Genomic DNA, 27,829 nt, shown 5'->3' with positions numbered 1-27,829 from the left:
GTAATTATATTTTATATTTGATGTTCTTAGATATGATAAAGAGATATTCATGCTTAGATATTTACTTATCAAATTTTTCTTGAGATAATCGATTTTAATATTATGTGCTCTTAGACCTGGCACTATTGGCGTGGGTCTCCCCTGCAATTGTTGCCTTTGCCTCCTGTGTTTGTGCTGTGTGCTAAACTCCGTTTTGATGCTTTGGGCACTTTGCCACTGCTGTTCAGTGCCAAAGTACAAGTACTCCCTTTTTAAATTGTTATTATGGATTAGCGATTCCATGATTGGCATATTTGATTTACTAATCAAACCCTAGTACAGTGCACTTTGTGTGCCCAGGGCCTGTAAATCAAATGCTGCTAGTGGGCTGCCGCACTGATTGTGCCACCCACAGAAGCAGCCTGTAATATGTGACTCTGGCCTGCCATTTCAGAGCCTGTGTGCAGTCTAGTACTGCCATGTCGACTTGGCAAGTGAACCCACTTGCCAGGCACCAACCTTCCCTTTTCTCACATGTCAGTCACCTCAAAGGTAGGCCCACGGTACCCCTGTGGGCAGGGTGCAGTGTATGTGAAAGGTAGGACATGCCCTGGTGTGTGTGGCATGTCCTTATAGTGAATTACTGCCAATTTTGTTTTTCACTATTGCAAGGCTATCTGTTCCCATAGGACTGAATGGGAAGTTTGTTCAACATCTTATAAACATAACTGGCCGTGGGAACAAGGTAGGAAAATAAAGTTTAGTATGCCTGAACTCAAAATGTTAAGATGCATCTTTTAGTGAGGGTGATTTTTACATTCTTTGTTTGAAAATACCACTTTTAGAAAGTAGGTACTTTTTTGCCAAACCATCCAGGGTGCCTCTGCTAGGTTTGTGGTTTGCATGTCTGGCTTTCGGATGACAGGGGCTGAAAAGGGGCTGTGGCTCCAGAAGTCTGATGAGTCAGGGCTGGGCTGAATATACCTGGGCTGTATTTAGAATAGGGGGAGGAGATTTCTTTTCACCTGCATGGTCTGGTCTGCCTTCAACAATGCTGTCTCCACCTCCTGCCAGGAAGCTGCACCAGAAGACAGAACTGATTTTGGCTGGGTACAGACACTCTCTGCCTTCAGAGAACAAAGGATTTTTGTGTATAAAAAGAGGGGCCCAGAACCCTGACTTTTATATCACTTCTGGGAATCAAGAGGACCCTTTGCCAAGTAGAAGAGCCGGAGAAGCTGAGGAGGAACACTGTCCCTGTGCTGACTGCTGTCTAAGGTTGGCCTGCAGTGGCTACCTGCTGCCAAGGAAAGGAGAAAAGGACTTCGTTGCTTGCTTTGTCAACTGCTTGAGGAAAATATCTCCAAGTCCTTGAAATAGAGCTTGCCTCCTGTTCTGAAGTCTCAGGGACACAAAGACTTATTTTCTTCTGTCTCTCTGCATCTGGAACTGCTCTTTCAGCTGCCACAGAAGGAAATTGCAACACCAATGGCGGCGAGCGACACCGTAACCTGCACTGAACCACTGGGTACCGCTCGTGAGGAGCACAACACTCCATCCCGATTTGCACCGTAGGCCCGACGCCTGCTGACGCCACGCTGCATCGATTTCAAAGCTGTCACCGAGGCTGCTGCCTGCACCAGAGCTGAGGACACCGCTCGTGCCATCCACGATGCATCGCCCCAACTCACACCGCAGCCCCTACTTCACCGACGCCAGTGCTTTATCAACGCGGAGCCGATACTTGACGTGGGTGACTCCTGAATCCATCGACACTGCACCGTCGTAAGTAACCGACACCTCGCGCCACCATGACATCACCTCTCTGACACAGAAAGGAACCGATGTATCACCTCCCCTGCACTGCAGTAAGGAACCAAGGCTTCACCTCCCCTGGGGCTGTAAGGAACCGACACCGCCCGGCGCCAACAAAGTATCACCTCCCCTACGCCGTGCACCATCTTTGCTTCCATCAATTCAAAGGTACTGTTCTTTGGGGGTTCGCTTGGCTCCGCACACGATGCTGCACACTTTGTGGTTGGTACTGTTTTGTGGAAGTTTTAATTGTCACTACGTCGTAATAACTCCAAGTTGAGTTATTTGTTGCTACAAACTTTAATTGAGTAAATAACCTATTTTTGAGGATATTTTGATAACTGTATTGTGGACTTTTGCCCTTTAGTCTTGTTTTGGTTTAGATAAAGAGTACTAATTTTTCTAAACTGGTGTGTTGTCCATTTGTAGTATTTTCACTGTATTACGGTATGTGTTCACAAATGCTTTACACGCTGTCTCTGTGTAGGAACTGGGTTCACCAGTTCCCCGGGGGGATAGCTTGGCGCGAGCGGTCAGGCACCCGAAAGCTTAGGTGTAAAGTGACCATACAGCACACACAACCACTGAGACAGGAATCACACGCAATGACTGACACCACACCAGGGAGTTTGAGTAAAAATCAAATAGCTTTTATCTTGATCAGAATCAGGGTAATCAATAATCACGGTGTCTCTATTTCATCAAAGCATTTCATCAAGGATAAACATGTCATTGGGTCATTGGAGGCAACTAATCAACATCTCCCTCTGCAAGAGTAAACAACTCCTTTTGCAGTACTAAACATTTCAGTATAAATCAGACAACATCTCATTAGGCAAGAATAAAACCTTTCGCCAGGTAGGAATAAACATTTCATTTAACCTGGGTAGCATTAGCTCTCTCCAACAGTATTTCCTTAGTCAAAAATAAACAGCTCATCAGGCAAGGATGAGCATTTCTTGAAGCAAGAATCAACATGGCATCGGGCTGGAATGTCCACAGTTCCTGGGGCAAGAACAACTTTTCCCTAATCAGGGCATGGCAATAGCCTGTAAGGAACTATTCCCCAGCCAGGAGCTAACTCTACTAAGTTCAGGTCCCGTTCAGGATGCCTTCCACAGCAATTAGGGGCCAACAGGGCCCAACTACAGTCTTTCCCAGGGGAGGGGAGGACTCGAGGCCTCCCTCTGGCCTTCCGCCCTTCTCCCCAGGGGTTACCTTTTTCTTCGGCCCCCTCGGGGCCCTTGCAGCATACTGCGGGCCGATAGGGGGCTCGCTGTCCCTGGAGCCCCTCTCGCCAGCAGTGCGGGCTTCCTGGCAGTGCCCGGGATCAGCAGGGGTTACGCGGGGCCTCCGGTGGGTCTGGATTAGGCCAGGGAGCCCCGCGCTGTCAGGGAGCCGGTCCCGGGCCCTCCGATAGCTCCTGGGGCCCTGGGACCAATTGCAGCAGGCCTCTGTGAAGGCGCACCCGCAGCCGCCAATGGCAGCGCGGCCTGTCGGGGCGCGGTCGCGAGGGCCAATGGGTGTGCGGCAGGAGCAGAGTCTGGGAGGACACCCCCGTCCCGTGAGGTGGGATGACAGCCTCAGGCGGCCCTCTCCTGACCAAGGGCCGCCGTGAGGGACGAACAGCAGCCAGGTCCACGTCGGGGGAAGCGCCCAGGTCGCGACGGTGATGGCGGAGCCCCGAACCCCTCAGAGGCCCCGGGGATGACAGCGGCACTCCGCCCATGCGGCGCCGGGCTGCAGCGCCTCGGCAGGGGGGGCTTCGGGGACAGTTCAACAGTCCTGGCAATATCGCTGGTAACACAGTGCTCGGGGGGAAATACAGCGCTTTCTTGGCACAGCAGTTCTGGGCAGGAGTCCAGTGCTTCTCCAGGCACAGCAGGGGAGCGCTGAGAAGCAGCGCAGTTCGGTTCAGCTTTAGGCAGGTTAGCAGTTCAGGCAAGGCAGGACAGGCCACATGACAGTGGCAGTTCAGCAAAGGGGACCCAGGTGGAGTCAGGGAGCACAGGGGTGACACAGCGCTAATACCTGGTTGATCCCCCAGTAGTCCTGTGGGCAGTTAGAGGGTCTTCTCGGTGCGTGGTGGTTCCTGCGCCCTTGGTAGGGGATTTCTTGAGGGGGGGTGTTGAGTTGGTGGCTGAAGGCAGGATAGTCTCAGTAGGTCACTGCAGATGGTCCCTGGGTTCCACTCCCGCCGGGCCAGATCAGTGGGCTAGTCCAGTGTTCCTCACTCAGCTTGGAAGGCAGCACCTAAGCCCTGTCACTCCCAGTAGTATAGGTTCCTGGCCCTACCGCCTAAGTCTCCTGCATAGGTTCCCCCAGGTCAGTGATGCCCCAACTGACTAAAAAGTTTCCCTCCTTCCCTTATATATGCCCACGTCAGGTGACCACACTCTCAGGCGGCAAAAAGCAGACCCCTCCCCTGTTCTGGAAGGTTCCAGGAGCTTCCCTATTCTAACTATGGGAGAAAAAGGCGGGCTGGTGTTGCAACAATGTTTAGGGTCCCAGCCAGGTCCTGGCAACTAGGGTGCTACTAAAAAGACCACTCTGCAGTAGCAGGGGCCTGTGGCAGCCATGTTGGAAGAAGAGAGCACCTGCCCCTTAGCATTGATTAGCAATGGGAAGGTGCTCGGAGACCTAAGGCAAACGAAAAAGAGGGTGGGAAAAAATGAGGCAAGGCTGACAGGTCTAACACTCTGAAATAAGCCTGTCTGCTTGTGCCAAGCTACCACGGTGGTGAGCAGGGGCTATTTTAGAAGTGTATCCCCCTTACGCTGACTAGAAGCAAGGGCACCTATTTGGACAAAGGTACCTACCTCTGCCAACTAGAGTCCCCCATTTCTAACATGTGTCATAATAGATATTGTTTCTCCTCTGCCATATGCGAAAAATGCATCCAATTGATTGATAAGTGAAGTAGGATTGAATAATCATTTGTTGCCGATAAAATCTTTGGCTTGTTTTTTTCATTAAGGACCACATTGGTATTTATGCACCACAGATCTTGAGATTGCTGACAGGAGTTAGAACATAAAATGCATGAAGTGAGTGCATGATCAGAAATATCAACATTATGCATAGTAGAATCAAACATAAAATATATTAATTGCCGAGATATTAATAGAAAATACATTTTAGGCTAGGAAAATATGAGGGTTAGAAAAAATAGTAAATTGTTTGTCTGTTGGATAATGCAAATGCCAAATATCTATCAATTTGGTTGTTTTAAAAAATATTTACAAGTGGAGGGCTTATAGAGTGCGATTTTCATTTAGGAAGTTCAATCCAATGATGGATCACATATATGTTTACAGTAATCTCCAGTAAAAAGTGGAATATTACACAATTTTAGCACTTCTGATGTAAACAGAGAACATAAATTAGGGTCAAACATATGTCGGACCATACACATTAATCAGGTGCAAAACAGTATTATCAATTCTGATTTAAGCTATGAGAAAACAACCATTAGAATCAGAGCATTTGTGTAATATTTGAAGATGTAATTGTTTTTCAAAAAGATTAGCAGCTTATTTTTTAAAATTTTGTTCATGTAATAAAAAGTATCATCTAAATGGGTCTCCTGAGGGAAACATATGTCAGCTTTATGTCTAGCTAAATAATCTAAAACTTTAGTTCATTTAACAGGGTGTCATAAACCTTTAACACTAAAAGAAACAATTTTGATACCTTTAATATTAGACATAGTCAGGGAAGAATGAAGACAGAAGAAGAGAAAGAACCAGGAAGACTGAAAGAATGAGGAGTAGATCTAACAGTAAGAGAGAGGAGAAAAGGAGAGACACAGACAAACACAAAAAAGACAGCATAGAAACATAAATAGTACTTTTGAATCACACATGTGCATGACAAGAATGACCTGGCCTTAAATGCCCCTATAAAAAATCAGTTGATTAGGCAGTCTCATTTGTTTCCATGGAGAGCTGTTAATGCTGATCTAAGAAGAAACGGCAATCGTCAGGATGCGGAAAGGACTTTGAGAAACTATCTTTCCATATTCACATAGTAGAGGGTTAAAAAAAGCCAAATATTAAACCATAGCTTCCAGTCTTGGTCGAAGATCAGTGAACTCTTTGCAGATTTTAAGTGTCTCCTTGCAAAGTCTAGGTGAATGAAGATTTTGTTCCCATTAAGTATTAAAGACAAAATATACCTTGCCGCCTTCTGTATCAGCATTAGATGATGATGATGATGCAGAACTTTAACTATCATTTGACGAAGTTTGTTCTGGCATGGACTGTGATGGGAAGAAATTCTATGCACATTGCCAATCTCCAATTTTTCTGGAAATTGTAGCTGTAAAAGACTAGGTAATAAAATTTCAAAATACAACCTGCAGTCATTAACTTCCACATCTTAAGGTAAGTTAAATATTTACAAGTTGTACTGTTGATTGCAATTCGCTGGGCTGCCTAGGTCTTTTTGGGGCCGTGAAATCCTGCTGGAGGGCTTGATCCTAAGGGCGCAACTCTTCCCTCTCCTCGCTTCGTGTACCGCAGTGCAGCTACACACTCTGGTGGGACTCCAAGTCCCAGAGTGCCATGCTTGTTCTCCTGCCCCCACACCTGAGAGGGAGGGACCGTCTTCGCTCTCAAAAGCGCTGCTCAACACCCGCGGCGCTGGACCCTGGACTTGTTCTGGGCTGCCCTGGTCTTTTTGGGGCCGTGAAATCCTGCTGGAGGGCTTGATCCTAAGGGCGCAACTCTTCCCTCTCCTCGCTTCGTGCACCGCAGTGCAGCTACACACTCTGGTGGGACTCCAAGTCCCAGAGTGCGACGCTTGTTCTCCTGCCCCCACACCTGAGAGGGAGGGACCGTCTTCACTCTCAAAAGTGCTGCTCAACACCCGCGGGGCGCTGGACTTGTGTTAGCCTGGCTGGGTTTTTTTGGGGCCGTGAAAACCTGCTGGAGGGCTTGATCCTAGGGGCGCAACTCTTCCCTCTCCTCTCTTCACGCACAGCAGTGCGGCTACACACTCTGGTGGGACTCCAATTCCCCAGAGTGCAACGCATGTTCTCTTGCCCCCACACCTGAGAGGGGGGACCATCTTTGCACTCAAAAGCGCTGCTCAACACCCACGGCGCGGGACGCTGGATTTGTGCTGGGCTGCCTGGGTCTTTTTGGGGCTGTGAAATCCTGCTGGAGGGCTTGATCCTAAGGGCACAACTCTTCCCTCTCCTTGCTTTGCGCACCGCAGTGCAGCTACACACTCTGGTGGGACTCCAAGTCCCAGAGTGCAACGCGTGTTCTCCTGCCCCCACACCTGAGAGGGAGGGAGCATCTTCGCGCTCAAAAGTGCTGCTCAAGAACCGCGGCGTGGGACGTGCCCGTGCCAAGGGTGGGCCCATCCTTGCCCGTCCTCGCCCAGAAGAGGCTGGGTTGGGCCACCCTCCTAACATTCGCAGCAAATGGACTTGGACTGTGGCCCCAAAGGTACTTTTATTCCTCGGCCAATAATTGTGCGACACACGGGCAGTATCTAATCCTGTACCTTTGTAAGCCTGGTTTTACTGTTTTATTATTTGTCTCCCAGTGTACCTACCATGGGGGAAAGAAAAGTGATCGAGGCTGGAGAGGGTGGAGCCACTAAGAAAAGACTTAAAAACGATCCCAGCCTTCTGGGTCTGGGTCAGACATTGGGGAGGGGGCTTCTAGAGAGAGAGTGCTAAGCTTTATTGAGACCCTAGTTACTGATTGTGAGGGGTAACTCACGTCACCTGTCTCAGCTTCAGATACCTGCACTTCTGGCAACACTTCTAAGCCCCTGATCCCACCTAAGACGACTGGTTATGGGAATATTTCCACCTTATTCAAGAAGGTAGTTAACAACAAACCCCTGCCAACTACGATACCTAAATTACCCTCAGAAATACCAACAAATTGTAACATCTTGGGTTCCTTGAGTGAATTGAGCGAGGAGTGTTCTTCTGAGGCTACTATACTGTCTGATCTTCCACGGAGTAGTCGTTATGCCCCTCTTGTGGATATTCAGGCCTTAAGCGACACACGCAATGATGAGGATAGGGAACAGTTAATCATATCCGACCCAGGGCCGAATTTGCTTCTCTCACAAGGCCCAAAGGATGATGACAAGGAACTTATACCATCTTACTCCGATCTCCAAAGGGAAATTGTAGCCCTAAAAAGCTCTATAATGATCCTGACAACCCTAGTATCCAAAATCTCCCTCAAATTAGAAGAATACACTAGACACCTGCCCCCTCCACTTGCGCCTCCATTTGATCCAACTCTTTTTTACCACGCCCAAGGGAGGACGGGGTCTGTAGTGACCTTTACTAAACAAATTGGTACTAGTGACCTTTACTAAACACATTGGTACTAATAACTTGATTAATAATAGAGCTCCTCAGCCTGGCCTACGTGATTGTATTATCAGGGCCTCAGATAACTTATTGGCCACCAATTGCAGGCCTCAGGCTGATCTGGGTAGGAATACCAGGGGTGCATGTTGGGTTCCAGATGGGCAGGGTCTGCTGAGTATGCAGGTGTCCAAGGAATTCAGCAGAAGTTGTAGAAAGGGCATTCCCTTGCCCTCTACTTCTCAACAAACTTTCCCATTGTAAACTACCCCCATGTCTATTCCCATTTAGTTGATCAATGTACCCAAGGTGGCTAGCACCAGTTTAAGATATGAAAATGGAGATACTCTTATCAATAAAGCCATCTATTGGCTAAGGCACACCAGAGGCTGCATATCCTAATAAGGGATGATATTGTCCAGGCCAAAAGATGTTTCCTTGATCACAGCCCTACAGACGCCTTGGAGCTCATTTTGGTCAGAGACCATTTGGCACATAATTTAGTGGCTTTGGAAGCTAGCTCCTATTCTCCCCATTCCACTAATATTCAAATTAAATTAAACATTCCATCATTACCCGATTGTGTAGCGACTGCCCCTATGCCCCATGGGGCTTCATCTCTCTCTGCACTATCCCAGAATGATTGACTCATCCCTCTATCTCCCAATCGGGATCTTTCATATATCCCCAGCACAGGCTTGGAGCATACTTCCCCCCTAGTATATAACAACTCGGAGACCCCTTCTCAAGAGATTGAGAACCCGTCCTTAAATCCACTGCTAGTTATAGACACTGCCTCTGAACCAGGGCCAAGCAAACATGGTCAAGCAAGCGGGGTAGTTGGATTTAACTTTGCAACACTTGAACCAAACCATCAAAATAGTCGTTCACCTCCCCAGGCCCAACAACTAGAGGCCAACGACTCTGAAACTAGTGGTATGTGGCAGGGATAATGGGGAAATTAGACAACCCACACTGGCTCTATCTCATTAACGAACACAAGATTTGCCTTTTACAGGAAACATGGAGCCAGACCCGATACACATCCCTGGGTTTATGTCGTATCACAGACCAGCAATTCAATCCAAACATGGCCGGCCAGCAGGTGGGCTGCTCATCTTACTTAGCGCTTCACTTAATTGCATTGTTAAGGTCCTGGACACCAACAGCCCAGATATCCTATGGGTCCGGATTATTAGTGGCAAGGGCAGGCCCGTAGAAATCTACAATGTGTATGCTAGAAGTGCAAGAGGAGGTAGCTCTCCAACTCTGACTGCCTTTGACAGTCTTTTGGAAGCAAGGTATAATGATTATCCCCTACTAGTGGGCGGTCATTTTAATGTCACCTTTGAGACGCTCGATTGGGTTGAGTCTCATGATGTGAGTGCAGAAGACAATGTATGGTCAGTACCACCCTTGAAGCTAAGTCTCATTAAAAAATGGTCGAAAGCAGCCCTACAGTTGAATGCTATATCTCTAGATCACAGGTTAAGGGCTGCTAATGGGAGAACTAGCTCTGATAAAAGAGGTAAGATTACCTTTTGTGGGCCAAGGGGGTCTAGTAGGATTGACTACCTATTAGTGGACTTGACTTTATTGCCATTGGTACAAGCCATGGTCATCAATCCCACCTGTGAAAGTGATCATAATCCCCTGAGCCTGACCATTTTGCATCCTTGGGGGGGAAGGGAGAGGGATACCTCGACACCATTGTGCACCAAGGAGGTACTTCCCACTAATAATAAATGTCGGATTAAATGGCCTACTATCCTGGCAGATGAAACCAAGACCAAATCTATTACAAATGATTTGGGAAAGCATCTGGAGATTCTTGCTGCAGATACCGGTTTTGCGACTAAGCAGTATAACTGCAGTATCTGGCATAGTGATTTCTGTAAACACTTGGCCAGTTATTTTTACGTCCAACAGAATAAGACCAGGAAATAAAAGGGGAGAACATTAGGATCAAACTTGTGGTTCAATAGGGAGTGCAGGGTGCTGAGAAGGATGCTCTCGGCAGCTATAAGAAATAGGGATGTCCTAAGGATACGAGGGGTAAGGAAGGAATACAAACAGGCTCTAATCAAAGCTAAGAACGATTGGGAAGATAGGAGATGGGAAGATCTAGGGGAGGCCATCCTGCATCCAGATGGCAGGCTATTCTGGTCCCTTTTGTTAAAGGGCATATTTGAGAGATCACCCCCTTTGGCCAATAATATTCCAGCGGTTGAATGGCACAAGCACTTTAGCGACCTGTATACTTTAGTTAACCATCATGCCAGCCTTCAGCTGCCTTGTGATATAGGCCATCCTATAAGCAACCTCTCTTTTACTAAATAGGAAATTCCATCCTCTATAAATGCCATTATGCATGCAAAAGCCCCAGGCCCAGATGGTGTCCCTGGTGATCTGTTCTGCGAGGATAGGGAAAACTGGGCACTGTATTGCATTGCATTGTATGGCATTGGCTAATTATATTGCTGGTGGGGGAGGATCCCTGACTCATGGAGAGGGGCACCAATTTTTAAGAAAGGGGCTAGGTAATTGCCCTTCAACTAACGACCAATCAGCCTGATTGATTGTGCCCAAAAAGTCTTCTGCAGCTCGATCCAGGCCAAAATCCAGGACTGAATGGATGAGAACAATATTCTCTCTCCTCTCCAGGCAGGCTTTCAGAGGAGGTCTGGCACAATCTATCAGGTGTTCCGGCTTGTCACGCTATATTGGAAAGTTGTGTTGGGCAAAGGTAGTTTATATCTTGCCTTTATTGACCTAAAAACAGCCTTCGACCTCGTCCCCAGGGATTTGCTCTTTGCGGGTACTCAGGGATTAGGGAATGCCGCTAGCGGTTGTTGAAAGTTTAATTCGGTTGCACAAGGGAAATTTTGCCCGTGTCAGATGGGGGGACCAGGGACAGAATACTGAGCCTTTCATGAGCCAGCGGGGGGTTCGACAGGGATGTGTTTTAGCCCCCACACTCTTTTCATTGTATGTCAACCAGGTAGCTGACCTTCTGTGCTCCACCCTTGCTGACGCCCCAACCTTGGCGAATGGCAAGGTTCCAACCTTGTTATCCGCCGATGACACTTTACTGGTATCTAAAACTCCCATGGATCTTCCGAGATTGTTAAATCAATTTAAGGCCTTCTGCGATGAGAGGGGCTTGGTTATCAATACCACCAAAACCAAGTTAATGATGCTGAACCCTCACAAATCCTTCAAGGGTACTATGACGCAGGACAACGCCCAGCTTGAGAGGGTCAACTCATTTGATTACTTGGGCATCAAGCTGTCTGGGGGCATGGCTTGGAAGAACCATTTAGGAAGGGTACTGTTGAAACTCTCCCAGCACACGGGGGCACTGAAGCGAGAGCACTGTCAATCTTACACCAAACCAGTGGTTCCTGTGATTAAACTATACAGCAGTAAGGCCGTGAGCAGTGCGCTTTATGGGGCCGAGCTGTGTGGCACCGTATCTGTTGGTGACCTTGCAGCTGTGGAAAAAAAGTTTCTCAGGAACTTAATAGCCCTTCCTCAAAGTACCCCTCTACTCCCCCTCAAGCTAGACATGGGTATAAAGTCGATTAATGACCTTGCGAAGCTCTGTCCTTTGCTGTTATGGCATAGATTGAATGAGATCATAATTATTAAAACCTCAAGAAAAATCGGCTGGATAAAACAGGTGGCTGGCTTATTGTCCAGCATTGGGCTACCGGGGCAGGCTATGGGCCAACCGCCATCATTTTCCAAGGGCCAATTGAAAGTCAGGTATTGGGCAGGGGTGGAAGAGAATATTGTCTTGAACAGACACCAAGGTAGGCTGACAGAAGTTTTTATTGACCCAAAAACATCTGTCGCCTGGAGAGCTATTTCGACATCTTTAAAGTGCCAGCAGATAGAAAACTATATACTCAGTTTAGATATGGCACTCTACCTAATAATTCCTTTACCAACTCTTGGCTGAACATTAAAACCGAACCCATGGGGTGTCCCTCTTGCCCAAACCCACAGGAATCTATAGGCCATGTTCTTTTGTCTGTCCAGCCTATGTCAAACTAATAGGAAAATGGTTAACACCTATGTGCAGGCAACTAGGCACCCGAAGCTCCCAAGAAGCTCTACGAATTTTAAAATTGGATGGCTGACCCATTTTTGCCTGTGCAACAGCTAAATTCTTGGACCAGTTCTAGGCAATAAGGAGAGCTCAGTCAGCAATGCTGTCATCACCCTGTCTGGAAGGTGGAGTTGGCCCTGACCAGTAAAGTGTGTCTTAATCATGTTAAGATCTTATTTGTAAATATCTATTTTTATATTATCTTTATGCTTTAAAAAAAATATATATTTATTTTTGATTTTTAGGCCATACGAGCTAATCAATTTTGTGCTTGAGAGTGTATTCTATTAAACATTATTGGGTAATTGAATCGTTTGTGTCCTTATAGCATAGGCTCATCAAGTTTGCCCATTTTCTGTTTTTTGGATGAATGCTCTTTTTATCCTATTGTATGTCATCTGTTCCTCAAGAGGTTGTTTCTTTTATGGTTCCTTGTAAACCGCAAATAAATAAATTAGATTGATTGATGGATTGCAATTTTCTAGGTCTAGTGATAGTTTGCTCATTGGCACTATTTTTGCTGCAATGGGCATGAGACTGTCAATTTTGGCTTTATTATCCCGAATTTTTATAGCATTTTCAGATACTTTCATCGAAAGACTAACCATGTCTTTGCATATATTTCTAATTTGTGAAGCAGTAGTATCTGTGTTAGAGTAAATAGCTCGTATTTCGTCAAGTAATGTGGATAAAGAAGGTTCATTAGATTCCACAAATTTTGACCTAACTGCGGAGGAGAAGTATTTATTTATCCTTCCTATGCATCACGTGAATATTTTTTCCTTCCATGGCAAGAAATACATTATATTAAGGCGAGGCGCAATAATAATTAAAGAATTAGGCAAACAAAAATAAAGACTACGCAATACAAGGCGATGCAGCACCTAAACTCAACTGTTGTACTGACTAGGCCTCAGCTGTGCCATATCCTCAGAGTGACTCCGCCCCCCTGACAGGATAACTCCGCAGTACCTTAATTGAAGCACCGATGAAACAGCAACCACTAGCCTCAGAGGTTACATGCCTGGAAAGCACTGTTTGAGCAAGCCTGCTCAGATGAAATCAAGTGGTAAGACTAGCCTGAATTTAATTCAAAATCGTAAATAAAGGGTGGTTGCCGCAGTGAATTAGCAGGAGGCAGCCATCTCAACAGGCACACTCGCATGACTCCCGAAAGAGGCTTTTTCATAATTGAAATGATATATAGTCTCATGATGCTACTTCAATTCATGCAAATAAACACGGTTAAAAAAAACAAAGGTGTCACTGTAAAACACACAGTTCCCATGGAAGTTCAAAGAGACAGTGCTTGAGCATTCTCACCACTCCCCTAATTTCAGAAGGAAACAGGTAGCAGTACACTGCCAGTATATTTATTTAAACAGTTCCGGCACTGATAAAATTTCATCTTGCATCAATAAAGGGAGGGAGGGCATGGAAGCAGAACTGTTTCCCTCACACTAATGCAGCCCAAAAAAAAGAAAATTGTGGCACCAATTAATGGGAAAAAGAAAAGTTTACCGAACACATAAGCAGCACCTTTATCTGTCGCAAATACAATCAATGTTTATTCAAATGAAGGAAATAAAATATTGAAGCATTTCACATATAAGGAACAAAATACTCCCTAAATTTAATTAATATATATATATAGCAAGTCACCTTTTAGCGCCTTGGCCTCACAAAGGACCTCGGACTGAAGCCTCATGCTTTTATATGGTCATGGAACTCCTAAGTGTCTCGCAATATCCTTACAGCTATAGAGACAGATTTCCTTCTTTGCTTCGACTTTACTGGAGTATGAAAAGACTAATGAAAAGGATTTGAAGATGCACTATTGACTCAACTAGAAAATAAAAAAGGCTTAATTGATGAATTATAAAAAACATGCATCTTGCATTTATATGTAAAAAATATATTCAATTTCTAGTTATTACTCTCAAAATAATACATTTTCTTAAATGACATTCATATTATAAAAACATTGAAAAACACTTATCACAAACATTTTATTATCTGTTGATGTAGCATTTAAGTGGTATTTATGATGGTTCACCCCCACCTTCTTCAGGCCTTATTAATACATATTATACAGTATATTATTTGGGACATTGTATCTTCTTCTATGTAGGGGTCCCTTATGGAGTCTGAGGGTGTTTCCCCCTGGTATATGGATTTCAATGTTAACTACAGGATGGCTACATTATAATATATATGCTCTATATGCAGGCCTGTCCCTGACAATGTGAGGTCCAGCACCTGTACTATGTTTTGGGAATTGGAGTGTAGCACCAAGTGTGCCCTCTCAGCTGATAGTGCATGTGAGAGGTTGGCCTGGTATATGCTGTCCACTAATTAAAGTGGGCACCTTGCACCAGTCTGAACAACCCTTATGGTGATTTAAGAGGTCAAAGATAACCTTAGAAAGTTATCCAAGTGGTAGCTGTCGAGAGCAGCCTTCAGGCTTAGTCTTGAAGGAATGTTAAGCAGCTTGTTTTACCAGAATGCAACCTTATAGTATTGGTTAAGTTAAAGGAGAACAACACAGTAGTTATAAAAATATGTATTATAGCACTAATGCACAGTGGGACTCGGGGGGACCAAACCATATACTAATATAGTGATATAAGAACCACAACTTGAGTCAAGACAGTATCGTGAGGACAAAGAATCCCCGGGACCCCAAGGAACTACCCAAGGTGAGTAAGTAGGGACCCCATGGAAAATGGGTGCAGTGTGGGAACACGGCTGCGTGTGCCATACAATTCTATGGGAAAGTCGCGGTTGACGTTTTAGAGTTTAAGGATCCTTCCCAGTGGACTTCGAAGAAACCACGTGGAAGTTAGGAGGTTGGAGTGGCACTCCACCTGTGGATACTGAGGTACCTGAGTTACCTATCCCAGGGAAGCCGGGTGCATAGGTCTGAAGTGGTGTTGGAAACTGCCTTTGAATCCAATTGAGGACTGCAAAGAAGAGCCACTGCTGGAAGGAAGAACAGTGTCTGTCAGAATCCAAAGGTTGATTCTTGTCAAAGAGTACCTGAAAGTAGAGGGGACAGAGTCTGGGTCACTCAGGAGTGACCAGGGGCTCGGTAGACGAATGCCCACCGATGTCGAGTGCTTCAGGATGCGTTGATGGAGTTCTTGACTCTGCAGCTATGGGAACCAGGAGATGTTGAGGACAACCAGGAGCCGGATACGAGCTGTCCCATGAAGGATGTCGAGTGCTGAGGGGTAGGTGTCCGGCAAGAGCACCAACAAACCTTGGCATCGGCAACCCACGCAGAAGGTCAAGGATGTGTGCACAGGGGTTCAGGTATTGCAGCCCCCACAAGAGATTCTGACCTCAAACTTGATGAGGGGACAACTCAGACCTCAAGGGACATAAAAACCCACCTCCAGTGTTGCTGAAGCCTTCAGAGTCGATAGGAGCTCAGGGTCAGCAGACCAGACAGCAATGTTGATGTGCCTGTGATCGCAGGGGAGTGACTCCTTCACTCCAAGGGAGATATCTTCGGTTGTCCTGGATGCTCCACAGGTCCTGCATGGATCCTGTATGGTGAACGGGCACAGACGATGCTTCAGACTGAAAGGGAGATGAAGTTCAGTGGTTTCTGGTTCAGAATCTTGTCCACGTCGAATCTAGGCTCCTACACCCAGGTAAGCCCTTTTGTTCCCAGAAGTGAGGGTTGGACAGATTCAGGGGACCCTCCCAGGGTTTGGACAGTATAGAGGTTACTCCCATATCCTTTGTCCAGTTTCATGCCAGAGCAGGAGCCAACGGCTCCCAGAACTGGTTTGAACTGGACTATACACATGGACACCAAATATGCCCCTCATGCAGACTTTCAGTCACTGGTAAGCGCACACACCCAGCCCTAATCAATTAAATCCTGTCTGGGAGGTGTTCACACCTCCCTGTGAAAGGATGCTTATTGTTCTGCCTTCCCCTGCTCAAGCTTGGCAGCAGGAGGAGGTCAGAAATGTGTCTCTGGCTGGCAGCAACCATTTTGTGCTGCCTGGGACTAGAATGCTGGTGCCGGGAACACCAGGGACCAAACAAAGTTCACTTTTGAGTGGTGGAATCATACCTCCCACACCGTTTACCATGTGGGGGTATCATTCCACAATGCTTGACACCAAACACGATAGGGTTTGTTTCATCCATTTTAGAGTTGGTCACGCGGTCGCCTAATGCCACTCTATATGTTGTAAATGGCTGCTGCACTGATAACCCAGAAGAATGAACTCTGTAGGCTGCAGGGGTGTCCTGCTCATGCAGTGGCTCACACTCACTTAGAACCAAGCACCCTGCCCCTGGGTTGCAAAGGCCTGCTAGAGGGGTGACTTATAGTTTTTAAATGCAATGACCCTTAGATATAGTAAACCTATATCTTAGGTAAGTGGTGCATGCACCAACTTACACAGGCTGCAATGACAGTCCTGTAGTTCCGTTTTGGGTGGCCTCTCATGGGTGGCATAATACATGCTTCAGCCCATGGGAGGTCTCTAGGGTACCTATGCCATGGGCACATGGGTACCATATACTAGCTACTGCCAAGGGTACCTCAGTATCCAAACTAGAGTGTAACTAAGTACATAACATATCAGTTTAGGGAGAAAGCAGAAAGACTGGGGTCCCGATTGGCAGGATCCCAGTCAGACTAGTCAAAAACAGTATCACATTCAGCAAAAAGTGGGGTTCACCATAAGAAGCAGATCCTACTTTCTTACAGTGCACTACTGTCACAGTCCTGGTGTATCACACAAAACAAAGTTCACAACACACCATGTTTTGTGATTTTTAGTGTGCCCAGACCTTATTCTCTGTGTCGGTGAGAGTATGGTCTGTTGTGTAAAGTTATGTGTTGTTAAATGAAATCTAAAATCTTGTGATAATATCCTGTGTGCATGTCAAGTGCATGTACTTGTAGAGTAAGTATGTGGCACTTGGATGGTAGCAAGACTCTGTGCATGTCAGAGTCTGAGTACTGAGGCAACTGGGATCCATTTTGGATGCCCCTGGTTGTATTATGGTACACGATGGGGGATGGATAGCTCCCCCATACATTGAAAGACATCTGCCTGCACTCCTGTAGCTGCAGGGTAGAGACCCAGACAGCTACATGAATAGGATGGAAATAGGGTTCCCTTTAGAAATTCCTCAAAGCCTTTGTTAGTATGGGGATGCTATTTACTACTTCCTGAGTACCACAATTTGCCAGATGGTTAAGGTGGGGGTGGGAATTTAGTTTGCATTGAAAATTAGGAAGTTCGAGGCCAGGCATTCCCTTTTGTCTGTCTCTGATTACTGCTTCAGAAAGGCTGATGGCAGCAAGGCCTCCCCTAGTTTGGGTACTTCTGCTTAGAGTCAGCCCCAGTTCTACCTGCTGTGAGAAGTATCACTGTACACAGAGGCTATATCTAGAAAGCAGCCTTAGAAAGACATCTGAAAATGTACCAACCTGAACCAGTTCTAAATCATAAGACAGAGGAGTTGAATCCCCTGTTTTGAAAATGCACATAAAAGTGTGATCCAAACCATGCCACTTTGTTCCAACCCCAATGAATTCTTGCTCAAGGAAAGGAGTGCTTTGCAGAGTACTCAAAGAGCTGCTGTGTAACCAAGATTGGTGCCTGTCCGACACTCAGGCTCCCAGAGGTGATGGGACATTATCTGAAGGTACACTTTGTGGCTGGAAGACCTGAGGTTTTGTTTGAAGCGCCTAGACGTTGCTGCGAGAGACAAAGCGCATGCCTGGTCCAGCAGGAGATGAGACTATCCGGGATGAGAGGCTCATCAGGTTTCAGATGTATGGTGCACCAAGAGGTAGTTGCAGAATCAGAGCGAGTGATCCATGAGTTTCAGATATTGTTAAGGGGTCCCCCAGTCTCTCAGTGGACATCTTGAGGAGCTGTATAGAAGGAAGTCTATGCCAGAGAGTGTCATTCTGTGTCACATGGCATGCTGCTGCAGGCCCAGTGAATGGTGCAGAAGCCACTGTTGGAAGGTGGATTATTAGTAAGGGGTTAGTATGCACCTTAGGCCACCAACACAATGTAAGGGCTTAGACAAGATCTCAAGTAATGATTTCCTTGCTCAAACCTTGCTGGCTGGCACTGAGCAGGCAGGCTTAACTTAGGAGACAGGTGTGTAAAGCACTTAAAAACACCAATATATTAAATAGGTAAGACACAACACACAATACAAATCCAACACCAATTGATAACAATAGGAAATAGTTTTATCTTTAAAATGACTCCATAATAACAAACATTCAATGTAGGAAACTGGAGATAGGAATTTTTAAAGAATAAACACTTTCTAGTGCTTTAAAAACAATTGTGCCAAATTGGAACATCTGGTCACGCTTGACCAGGACAAAGTCAAAGTTTGAGGCCGACCGTAATGGAGCCCTGGTCAGATACACTATGTGGGAGGCCTCTTTCAAGATGTTATCACTGGAAGTCTGGAGCTTGGGTGCTTTTGAAGGGAGGAACCTGAAATCAAGGACATGGTTCCACGTAGTCATCTTGGCTCTCGATGTCGGGTCGGTCACCTTATGGAGATTTTTCCAAAAGTGGCTCTGAACTTTTTCCAGATTTCCACTCAAGGTTTCAAAGTATCCACAACACAAATCCAAGGTTCCAGAGTCTCTGAGTTGCTCCCTGGAAGTTGAGACTACAGTTCCCACAATGCACCTGACAAAATCCTTTCAAAGTCCAGCTGAAGGCGGACAGCTGGAATTTTCTTGCTGGAGATGAAGTAGGTGGAGCTCTTTTAACCTGTAGCTTTCAGGGAGTCCACTCCTTCTCTTTTTAAAGCAAAGCAAACTCCTTAGGGCTTTAGTTCCTTAATGTAAAGCAGGCGCAGTCCTTCAGAGTGCAGGCCAGGATTCCAGCATGGCAGTTTTTCTTCTTCTTATAGTTTCAGGCAGCAGGTCTGAGTAGCTATGCAGCTCTCTCATATTTACCCAGTGTGCTGTGGTGACAAACAGTGGGTACAGGGTGCCACTCAAAAGAATGACAGCTTCCTCCAAAGTGTGGCATATTCTTGCCCCACAAAGGACTGTACTTTAAAAATCAACATGAAAAATCTTTCTCCGTGGAGTGAACACCTGACTAAGCCAACCTACTGGTGTGGCTCATTTCCCTTAACAGTCTCCCTTCCCGACGTCTCAAAATTTCACTCCTGTGGGTCTCATCTGGCTGGGGGGTACAGAAAGAAGCTTGCATTCATACAGTCTTGCTCTGTTTGAAGACCAATTTGATTACCCAGTCCCCTTACTGGCCTGCTCTATGCAGCTGCAGATCTCCCCCCACTAGATAATCTCTGTCTCTCTGCAGGCCACGTATCACCTCATCAGAGCAGTTTGTCTCAACCTGGCAAGACAAGCCAATTAGGAGAAGCTGCTAGAATGCTGGATTTCAACTCTCAGACAGGAAATTTCTATAACTTATGTTCTGTACTAGTTATGATAAATTTAATTGTGACACGTTGTTGGATTTATTATTACCAATCTTTTAAGTCTTTGAAATGTTATTTGAGCTCACTCCTGTCAATGGTCACACTTTTTTAAAGTATTCCTATGTTAGCCTATGGAGCTAAAATACTACAATGGGAAAAAACGGAACTGGCAGTTTTTCCCTCACCATGGCATATAAAACATGTTTTGAAATATCCCTGCTTATTATTACATGGCACACTACCCTGAGGACAGCTAGGGTAGACCTGAGGGGTGAGTTATTATATTTAAAATTAAGGTAGTTTAATACTTTGGAAGTACCTTTAAATCCAAAGTCAAATTTGCATATATTTCAGTTTAAAAGCAGTTTGCAAAGCAGGGCTGACTTTTAAAATTACAGCAAGCAAGACAGCAGTTTACACTTATGGGCATGAAATCTGCTGGCTGCCAGTGCCAACTGTAATTACATCTAATAACCATATACATTTTTATCAGAGCACTGCCACTGGGCCTGGTTAGCAGGGAACAGTTAGCGTCGGTTACCACCAGTATCAGTCAAAAAAATGGGGGGTGATCAGGGCAAAAAGTATGACTCTCACAACCACCAACTAGGAAAAAGAGATCAAAGCACCATTGAAAGAGGAAGTCCAAACCAGCCTGGAGGCCGCAACTGCCTCTAGACACCACAAAGATAGCTCGGCCTGAAGACCACAACTGTCACAAGCTGGTTTGCAGTCAACTCCAGAGGAACTCTGCTGCTGAAGTCAGCCAAGGTCTGGTACTGCAGTGTAAGCCTGCCCGCAGGGCAGGTCCTGCGAAGAGCATCCCTCTCGCAGGAGCTACTAAGGTGATCCACAAAGGAAGAGTCCACTTCATGAGGCCAGGAACACCACTGGTGCCTATCGCAGAGCCCAACATTAGGTAACTGTGAAGGTTAGCTGCATCTGTGGCTGAGGGAAACAGAGGCGCAAAGGCAAATCTGCGGCACTCACTTAAGGCTTTTTGGTATAAAACACGCCATGGACGTTGAACTAAAGGGCATATTTACAGCAAAACAAATGGGTTGCAGGAAAATTGCCCGGCGCTTTAAGTCTCAGACGCCAGTCCCCACCAGTGTTATTTAAATATTACAAAAAACAACTTCTGAGAACAATATTGGTCGATTATTCAAAATCCATAAATGATTAGTCTTCTTCCATTTGTTTCATGATGTTTATTTTTCTCTTATTTCTTTTAAGAAGCTAACAGTTTCACACAAGGAAATCACAAAGAATAGCCAACACGTGTTTCGCGCCAACTGCGCTTCTTCAGGGCTGTTATCTAAACAAAAATTAAATATATTTTAGAATTGATTCATCTAACTTTGACATTCAACAAAAAATGTTTTCATACATTTCTAAACAGTAGTAAATGAATTTTTACAAACAAATGCAACCATCTATGAAAGTTATAGATATTACAATAAGCATTATATATACATTAATCCATATACACACAAAAGACATTTTTGATTGAGAATAATTAAACCAGAAAAAAGAAGAAAATGGGCCTGTTAAATTTCCAACCTAACTTAGATCCCTCATATACCAAAGACTGTAATATTTCTGGTACAGGAGCAGAGATTACCTCTTCTTCCTTTATTACTGTATTTTTGAATCGTAAGAAAGAGTTATTATTTCTTCATCCTTGATGTGTTGTCCCTATATTTTAGGTTCCTCCTTCCTAAAGTTGAGATAGTCCAAGGTTAACTAGTATACTAAATAGACTCCTTATTATAAATGCTCAATTGTGAAAGATAATCTCACTTTATTAAGCCTTTAATTTCAAATAGTCTTGCGGTAGAACATAGTTAATCAAAATGGTATTCCAGCTATTGATCCATGATACGATCTAAAAAGAGATTTTTAATCAATTGAGTTCAATAAAAAAGAAATTCTTAAACAATCTTTGATATATTATCTACTAACAAATTACCATATGTATTATACACACTATTAATGCTCACTAGCCGGTTTTGCTCAAATCCTTACTATATTGATGTTCAAACCTAAAATCATTAGCGTAATTGAATTTAGTATTTGCACTGAAGACTTATTAGAATATCATAGCTGTTAATATGTTATCAGAACTGACTAACGTTTTTTTTTAAAAGACATGTAACTAAATTTAATTTCAACAAACAAATCTCAATTTTAGTACTTCAAATCCTTGTCTTAGATTCAGTCCTCCCAACCCACTTGAATCGTAGAGGTTACCCTTACCGCTGGTTCAAAGTTTGACACGAATACAATCCTCCCGTCTTGATACACCAGTGAGACCATACGAAAGCTCTAGTCATTATATATATTGCCCGTCTTAATTGGCTATTCAAAAAACGGTGGGAAAAGTTAAGCGTTGCCTGATGAAAGGGTCCCTTTTATTCATTGAAAAAAAACTAATTTCTAGAAGATATTACTCTTAAATAATATACATTATCTAAATTATTGGAATTAAACATTACTAAATAAAGAAAATTTTACAATGTACAAGGTTTAAAATTATTTTATCACTATCTTTGTAAGATTCGAACCCAGGTTGTAATTTTCATGAAGTGATATGGCTAACTCTAGTGAGCTACACTTGATAGCCTCAGAGACTAAGTTAAATATCTACTTAGTAAATATATATGAAAGATTAATTCTTTTAAAGACGTTCTAATACAGGGGGAAAATACCGTTGCTTTTCAAATAAGCACATTATAGTTGTTACGAGAAGAGACTAATTCTCGATGGAGGATCCCATTATAAAGGGCATATTTACTAGTATAGTGGCAAAGTGTGTTGTAAAGCCAAGAAGGCTAAGGATATGCTCCATCACTTTAAAAATGCAGGGCTGCACCATATATACAAGAATATGGTGCAGCCCTGTGTTTCCCATTGTGCTGGAGCTAAATATAGCTGCCTAGCACCAACACAGTCACACTTGCACCGTAGTGCAAGGGTGCCTGCATCGCAGGGGCAGATTGTTTATGTGCAGGAAGGGACACCTTTGTACACATAAACAATAACTGCCGTTTTTCTGTTTTCATGTGTGCTGCACAATGCAGCACACATGGAAACAGCAAAAGCTAGGAGAAATTAAACATTTCTCCTCGTTTCGCCAGGGTAAGACAAGGTTTTCCCTGGTTTTAATTTTGGTCCTGCCCCTTATTTCCACCACCCTTGTAAATATGGGGCAGCGTCAAAATCAATGGGTGTAGTGGTGGAACGCCCACCACAAAACCCATTGCATGCCCCTTTCACGCTAATTATAGCGTTAAAGGGTGCCTTTTTCACAAGGCGGCGTTGAGCCATGTTTTAAGTGGCTTAACGCCCCCTTGTGAATAAGGCAAAGCCTCTACCACCAGCACAACATCCTTCAAAATTAGGTTGTGATGGCGATAGGGGCTTGTAAATATGCCCCTAAGTTTCACACTTAACTTGTGAGAACGTTTGAGTGATCTACACCTGAGCGTAATCCCTGCCTCTGCAGTTAGTCCCTATCTGCCTTGTAGTCCACGCAAATGGGGCCTGACACTACTGTCTGTAATAATACACTGTTTTTTGCATAATCTCTAGGCCATAACCTGCTCAGATCAAGTGAATTCACAAGGTTGGCAGACATCTATTTTCTCAAAGGAAATGTCTAAAAGGAAATGCTATTTCCCAAGGAGAGCCACATGATCATGACTGTCACTGATGTTTGCTCTTACCAATAATTAAAAGAATAATCTTCTGAATCTTATTGTCATGGTAGAGGCTGTGCTCTAAGAGGATGATAAAAACACAAACCATGCAGAAAAATGAAAGTACTTTATAGTAGTGTTACATAATTATGAATTGTACCATGAAATTAATCAACAGTGGCACTATCTCATGCATTTCCCCTTTCTTTCCATTTTAGATCTTCATACACCCCTCTGCAATTGTACAACAAGCATATGCTCAATATTTTCACAAGGAATATACTACCTGTACCCATTTACCATTGAATACCACATTTTATCATCCACAATGCTCTACGTCTTATGGAAGAACATTGGAAGGACAGTGAAACCCCATCTTCAACATAAGTTGCATTTTAAGTTCCATGGAATAACTGCTGGCACAATCATGGGCCTGCTTGTGCTGACCACAACAATTGCAATCCTAGTTGTCTACCTCATTCAGATTGGACGTTCAAAAGCCAAAAGTGAATCCGCATTGACCTTGTTCTATATGTACGCTATCATAGTGCTGACTCTAATGTGTACTGCAGGAATAGTTGGTCTTCTAATTTTTAGAACTGAAGATAGATCACTGGATGATTCAAAAAGTCCTGCAAGAAAATTGGATGCTGACTTATTAGTTGGCACAGCCTGTGGGTCTTGGCTTATCTCATGGGGGTCAATTTTAGCCATAATCTGTGCAGACACCCATCCAAATTATACCTGGTACAATCTACCCTACTCTATACTAGTCATCATTGAAAAATATATTCAGAACTTGTTTATCATTGAATGCATCCATCGCAAAGAAGAACAGGCCAAAAGTGATAAGAAAACTGTTAAACGGATACTGACAGTGTCCAGTGAGAGCACTCTGTCCCTTTCTTCCTCATGTCAAGTGATCTGCAATGAAGGGGCTACAATGTGGAATAAAGAGTTACCTTACATGACTAATGGGAATGCTTCCATACGAGAAAGCAATGGCAATGGAGACAAAAGGGATCAGGGAAATAACAATTCCATTAGATTTGTTGCTAATGACTTAGCAATCGAAGAAGGAAGCTCAAAGAAACTCAGCAAGAAGAGAAGAGTCCTGAAGAACATTGCTGCATTCCTCTTCCTCTGCAATATTTCGGTAAGATTCATAAGCTTAGTTTACTAACCTACAATAGTGGTAATATTGAGCATTAATTTGATTTTATCCACAATACACATACGACAGCTAAAACATAAATACCTAGATACACCCACAGCTACTCAACAAAATAAACAAAATTATTGAGAGCTTTCTTGAAAGCTAAGTCAACATCAAGCATTGATGGCGGGAGTGGATGTCTTTCCATAGCTTAAGATCTAAATATAATTAAGCAATGATCAAGCAATATGAATAAATAATCTTTATTGTTTAAGTTAATTAAAACCATGACAATACATCAATAAAACTGGGCATGTTACGACAAATATAATATGCATATTAAAATCTGATAGTCACCAATAATGCGTTATGGGGAGAGAGAGATAATATGAATGTGCAATTTTTTTTTACATAAAGTGCTTTTGTGCTTTTGACACCATGATGATGTGTGGCAAGATACCTGTTCTATTTAGTTTCTCATCCAGAAGGAAACATTTTGGCCAAGTTGCAATTAAGCTGCTGATCGTTCGCGTTTGGATCAAGACACTTTAGTATAGCAAATTTGCAGATGTGAATCCCCCTAGCGTTAAAAAGCTTTTTTAGCAATAAAAGTCGACTTGGTTTTAAATCGGAACATATGCAGATTAGGTGAACAAAACCCTGCTTTGCTGCACCACATAGACTGCAAGACATTGGTCCATTATATTTCCATGTGGGTTGATTAGCATTAGTCGGTAGTTGTTATTATTATTACATTTATATTGCGCACAAATCATCCCCAAAGGGATCTCTCGGCGCAGATGAGGCAGGCTCTGAATGACCGCAACAGATCAGCTAAACAGCCAGGTCTTTAAGTGCTTCCTGAAGATGTTTAAATCTGTACAGGAGCGCAGATCCCAGGGCAGCTGGTTCCAATACTTAGGCGCAAGATAAGAGAAGGCACAACCCCCCATTTTCTTCTTCCTAATTCTCGGCGTTTGAAAGAATTTTAAGCCACTTGATCTTAGGCACCGTACCGGAGAGTGCCAAACTAGTTTCTTTGTGAGGTAAGCCGGCCCATGTCCGACCCGTGCTTTAAAGGCTAGACAAAGGAGTTTAAAGAGAGCCCTCTTTCTGATTGGTAGCCAATGTAGCTCTCTCAGTAGAGGGGCAGAAGCCGTGCGTGGAGGTTTATTCAAAGCCAGACACGCTGCCGTATTTTGTACGACTTGTTGCCTTGAGAATAGGTCTTCCCTGACTTCTACCAGAAGAGCATTCCCATAGTCAAGTCTGCTCACTAATAGTGACTGGACCAGGACCCTTCTCGCAGAGAGGGGCACCCATGGAAAACTCTTCCTTAGAGTGTGCATCAGGCCAAAACATTTACCTGTTACAGTTTTGACATGCTGTTCCATGGATAGATTCTTATCCATAATCACACCCAGATTTCTTACCCATTTTTTTGGAAGGGGTGGGGGACCTAGTGACTCATCTGTCCATACTTCCTCTGCCTTCCCGAACAATAAAATCTCCGTCTTACTGGGATTACGTTGGAGATAGTTGTCTTTCATCCAACTGGAGATTTTAATCATGCAGCTCTTACATCTTTCTCTAGTCAGTAGGTGATCCTTTTCTATGGGGATAAGCACCTGAGTGTCATCCGCATAGGAGATGGTTTGGAAACCACAGGATTCTATGATGGCAGCCAATGGGGCCACATAGATGTTAAACAGAGTGGGGCTCAAAATAGAACCCTGCGGTACCCCCTTCTGCACTACTGTGGACTGAGAGACAAAAGAGTCTATCTGCACACACTGCGATCTGTCTGATAGAAAACTTCGCATCCACTCCCAGGCCCTTCCGTTGACACCTATCTCCCGCAGTCTGTGCAGAAGAATTCTGTGGGAGATGGTGTCAAAGGCCGCTGACAAATCAAGTAGGACCAGCACAGCCGGGGTCCCCTCGTCCAGTAAAAGCCTGATGGTATCTGTTACCTCCATCAGCGCTGCCTCTGTGCTATAACCAGCACGGAAGCCCGACTGCGAGGGATCTAACAGGCCATGCTGAGCCAAATGATCCGACAGTTGGCGGTTTATCAGCGCCTCCATAATTTTGGAGCATCCTGGGAGGAGCGAGATAGGTCTATAATTCTGCAGGTCTGCAGCGCCCAGTGATGTTTTTTTTGGCAGAGGTTTGATGAAGGCCTTCTTCCAACTAGCCGGGAAGGAAGCAGTCGTCAGTGACACATTACAGACTTCTGTCATAGGGATAACAAGCTCCATGGCTAGATCTGACAGCACATAAGGGGGGGGGGCTATATCTAGCGGCGACCCTGACTTTAGGCCTTTCAAAACTGGTAGCACCTGTTCCCTCGTGATAGCTGAAAATGCTTCCAGACTCACCGACGGGGGACTCACAGTGTTCTGCATTTCCTCCCAGTTCTCTGGTAGCGGCACAAAAGAGTCATAGATGATGTCTATTTTGTTTTTAAAGTGACTCGCTAGCTTGTCACAGAATTCCTGGGTAGGAGGACACGATGAGTTGATTACACTGGGTGCGGTGAATTCCTTTACTATCCTAAATAATTCTTTAGAGGAGCCCTTTGCCTCCTCTATACGAGTGGCCAAAAAAACTCTTGTTGCCGCATTGCAATTATTTAGGTACCTCCTGTGAGCGATGTTATAGGCCATTCTATCTATATCGGTTTTGGTTTTCCTCCACCTTCTTTCTTTTGTTCTACAAGCCGCCTTTTCAATCTTTAAATTATCTGAATACCATGGAGCTGGACACTTTTTGTCATAGATTCCGACTGCTTTCCTTGGGGCAATCATGTCAAAGGTTCTACTGACCTCTGACTCTAGTTTATCTAGCACAGAATTTTTGTCCTGGCATTCACTGAGCTGGGGGGGGGGGAAGAAATAGTGTTTTAAAGCTCTTAGGGGAGACCTTCCTCCAATGTCTACGTACCAACCTTCGACCTTGCACTTTTTGCAGGCCCTTCGGTGCCAAGAAGGAAAAATTCAGAGCCCTATGGTCCGACCAACTCACCACTAAGGGAGGATCTGTAACCAAGATAGATATATTAGTAAAGAGATTATCGAGAGTATGACCTGCCACGTGCATAGGGCCAACCACCCTAGGCCGCAGCTCCAATGATTCCAAGGCTGTTAAGAGAGCAATAGTATCTGTGTTAGAGTTCAGGTCCAAATGAAAATTGAAGTCACCCAAAAGGAAGAAATCCTTCCCTTGCAGGGCGTATGGAGCCAAAATTTCTA

General features: G+C 44.5%; 1 protein-coding gene across 2 annotated transcripts in view; it reads left to right on the top strand.

Annotated features, from left to right (window-relative positions):
• The window catches only part of OTOP1 (otopetrin 1), a 176,195-nt gene that overhangs the window by 134,172 nt on the left and 14,194 nt on the right, over window positions 1–27,829 (top strand). For both annotated transcript variants that reach the window (XM_085643336.1, XM_085643337.1), the window contains exon 6: window positions 23,638–24,575. In XM_085643336.1, coding sequence (XP_085499462.1) covers window positions 23,638–24,575 — 938 coding nt within the window. The remainder of the gene's footprint in view (window positions 1–23,637; window positions 24,576–27,829) is intronic.

This window comes from Triturus cristatus, chromosome 2_2 (genome assembly GCF_964204655.1).
Source record: "Triturus cristatus chromosome 2_2, aTriCri1.1, whole genome shotgun sequence".
Taxonomy (NCBI): domain Eukaryota; kingdom Metazoa; phylum Chordata; class Amphibia; order Caudata; family Salamandridae; genus Triturus; species Triturus cristatus.
This window is presented reverse-complemented; position numbering and strand designations above follow the sequence as displayed.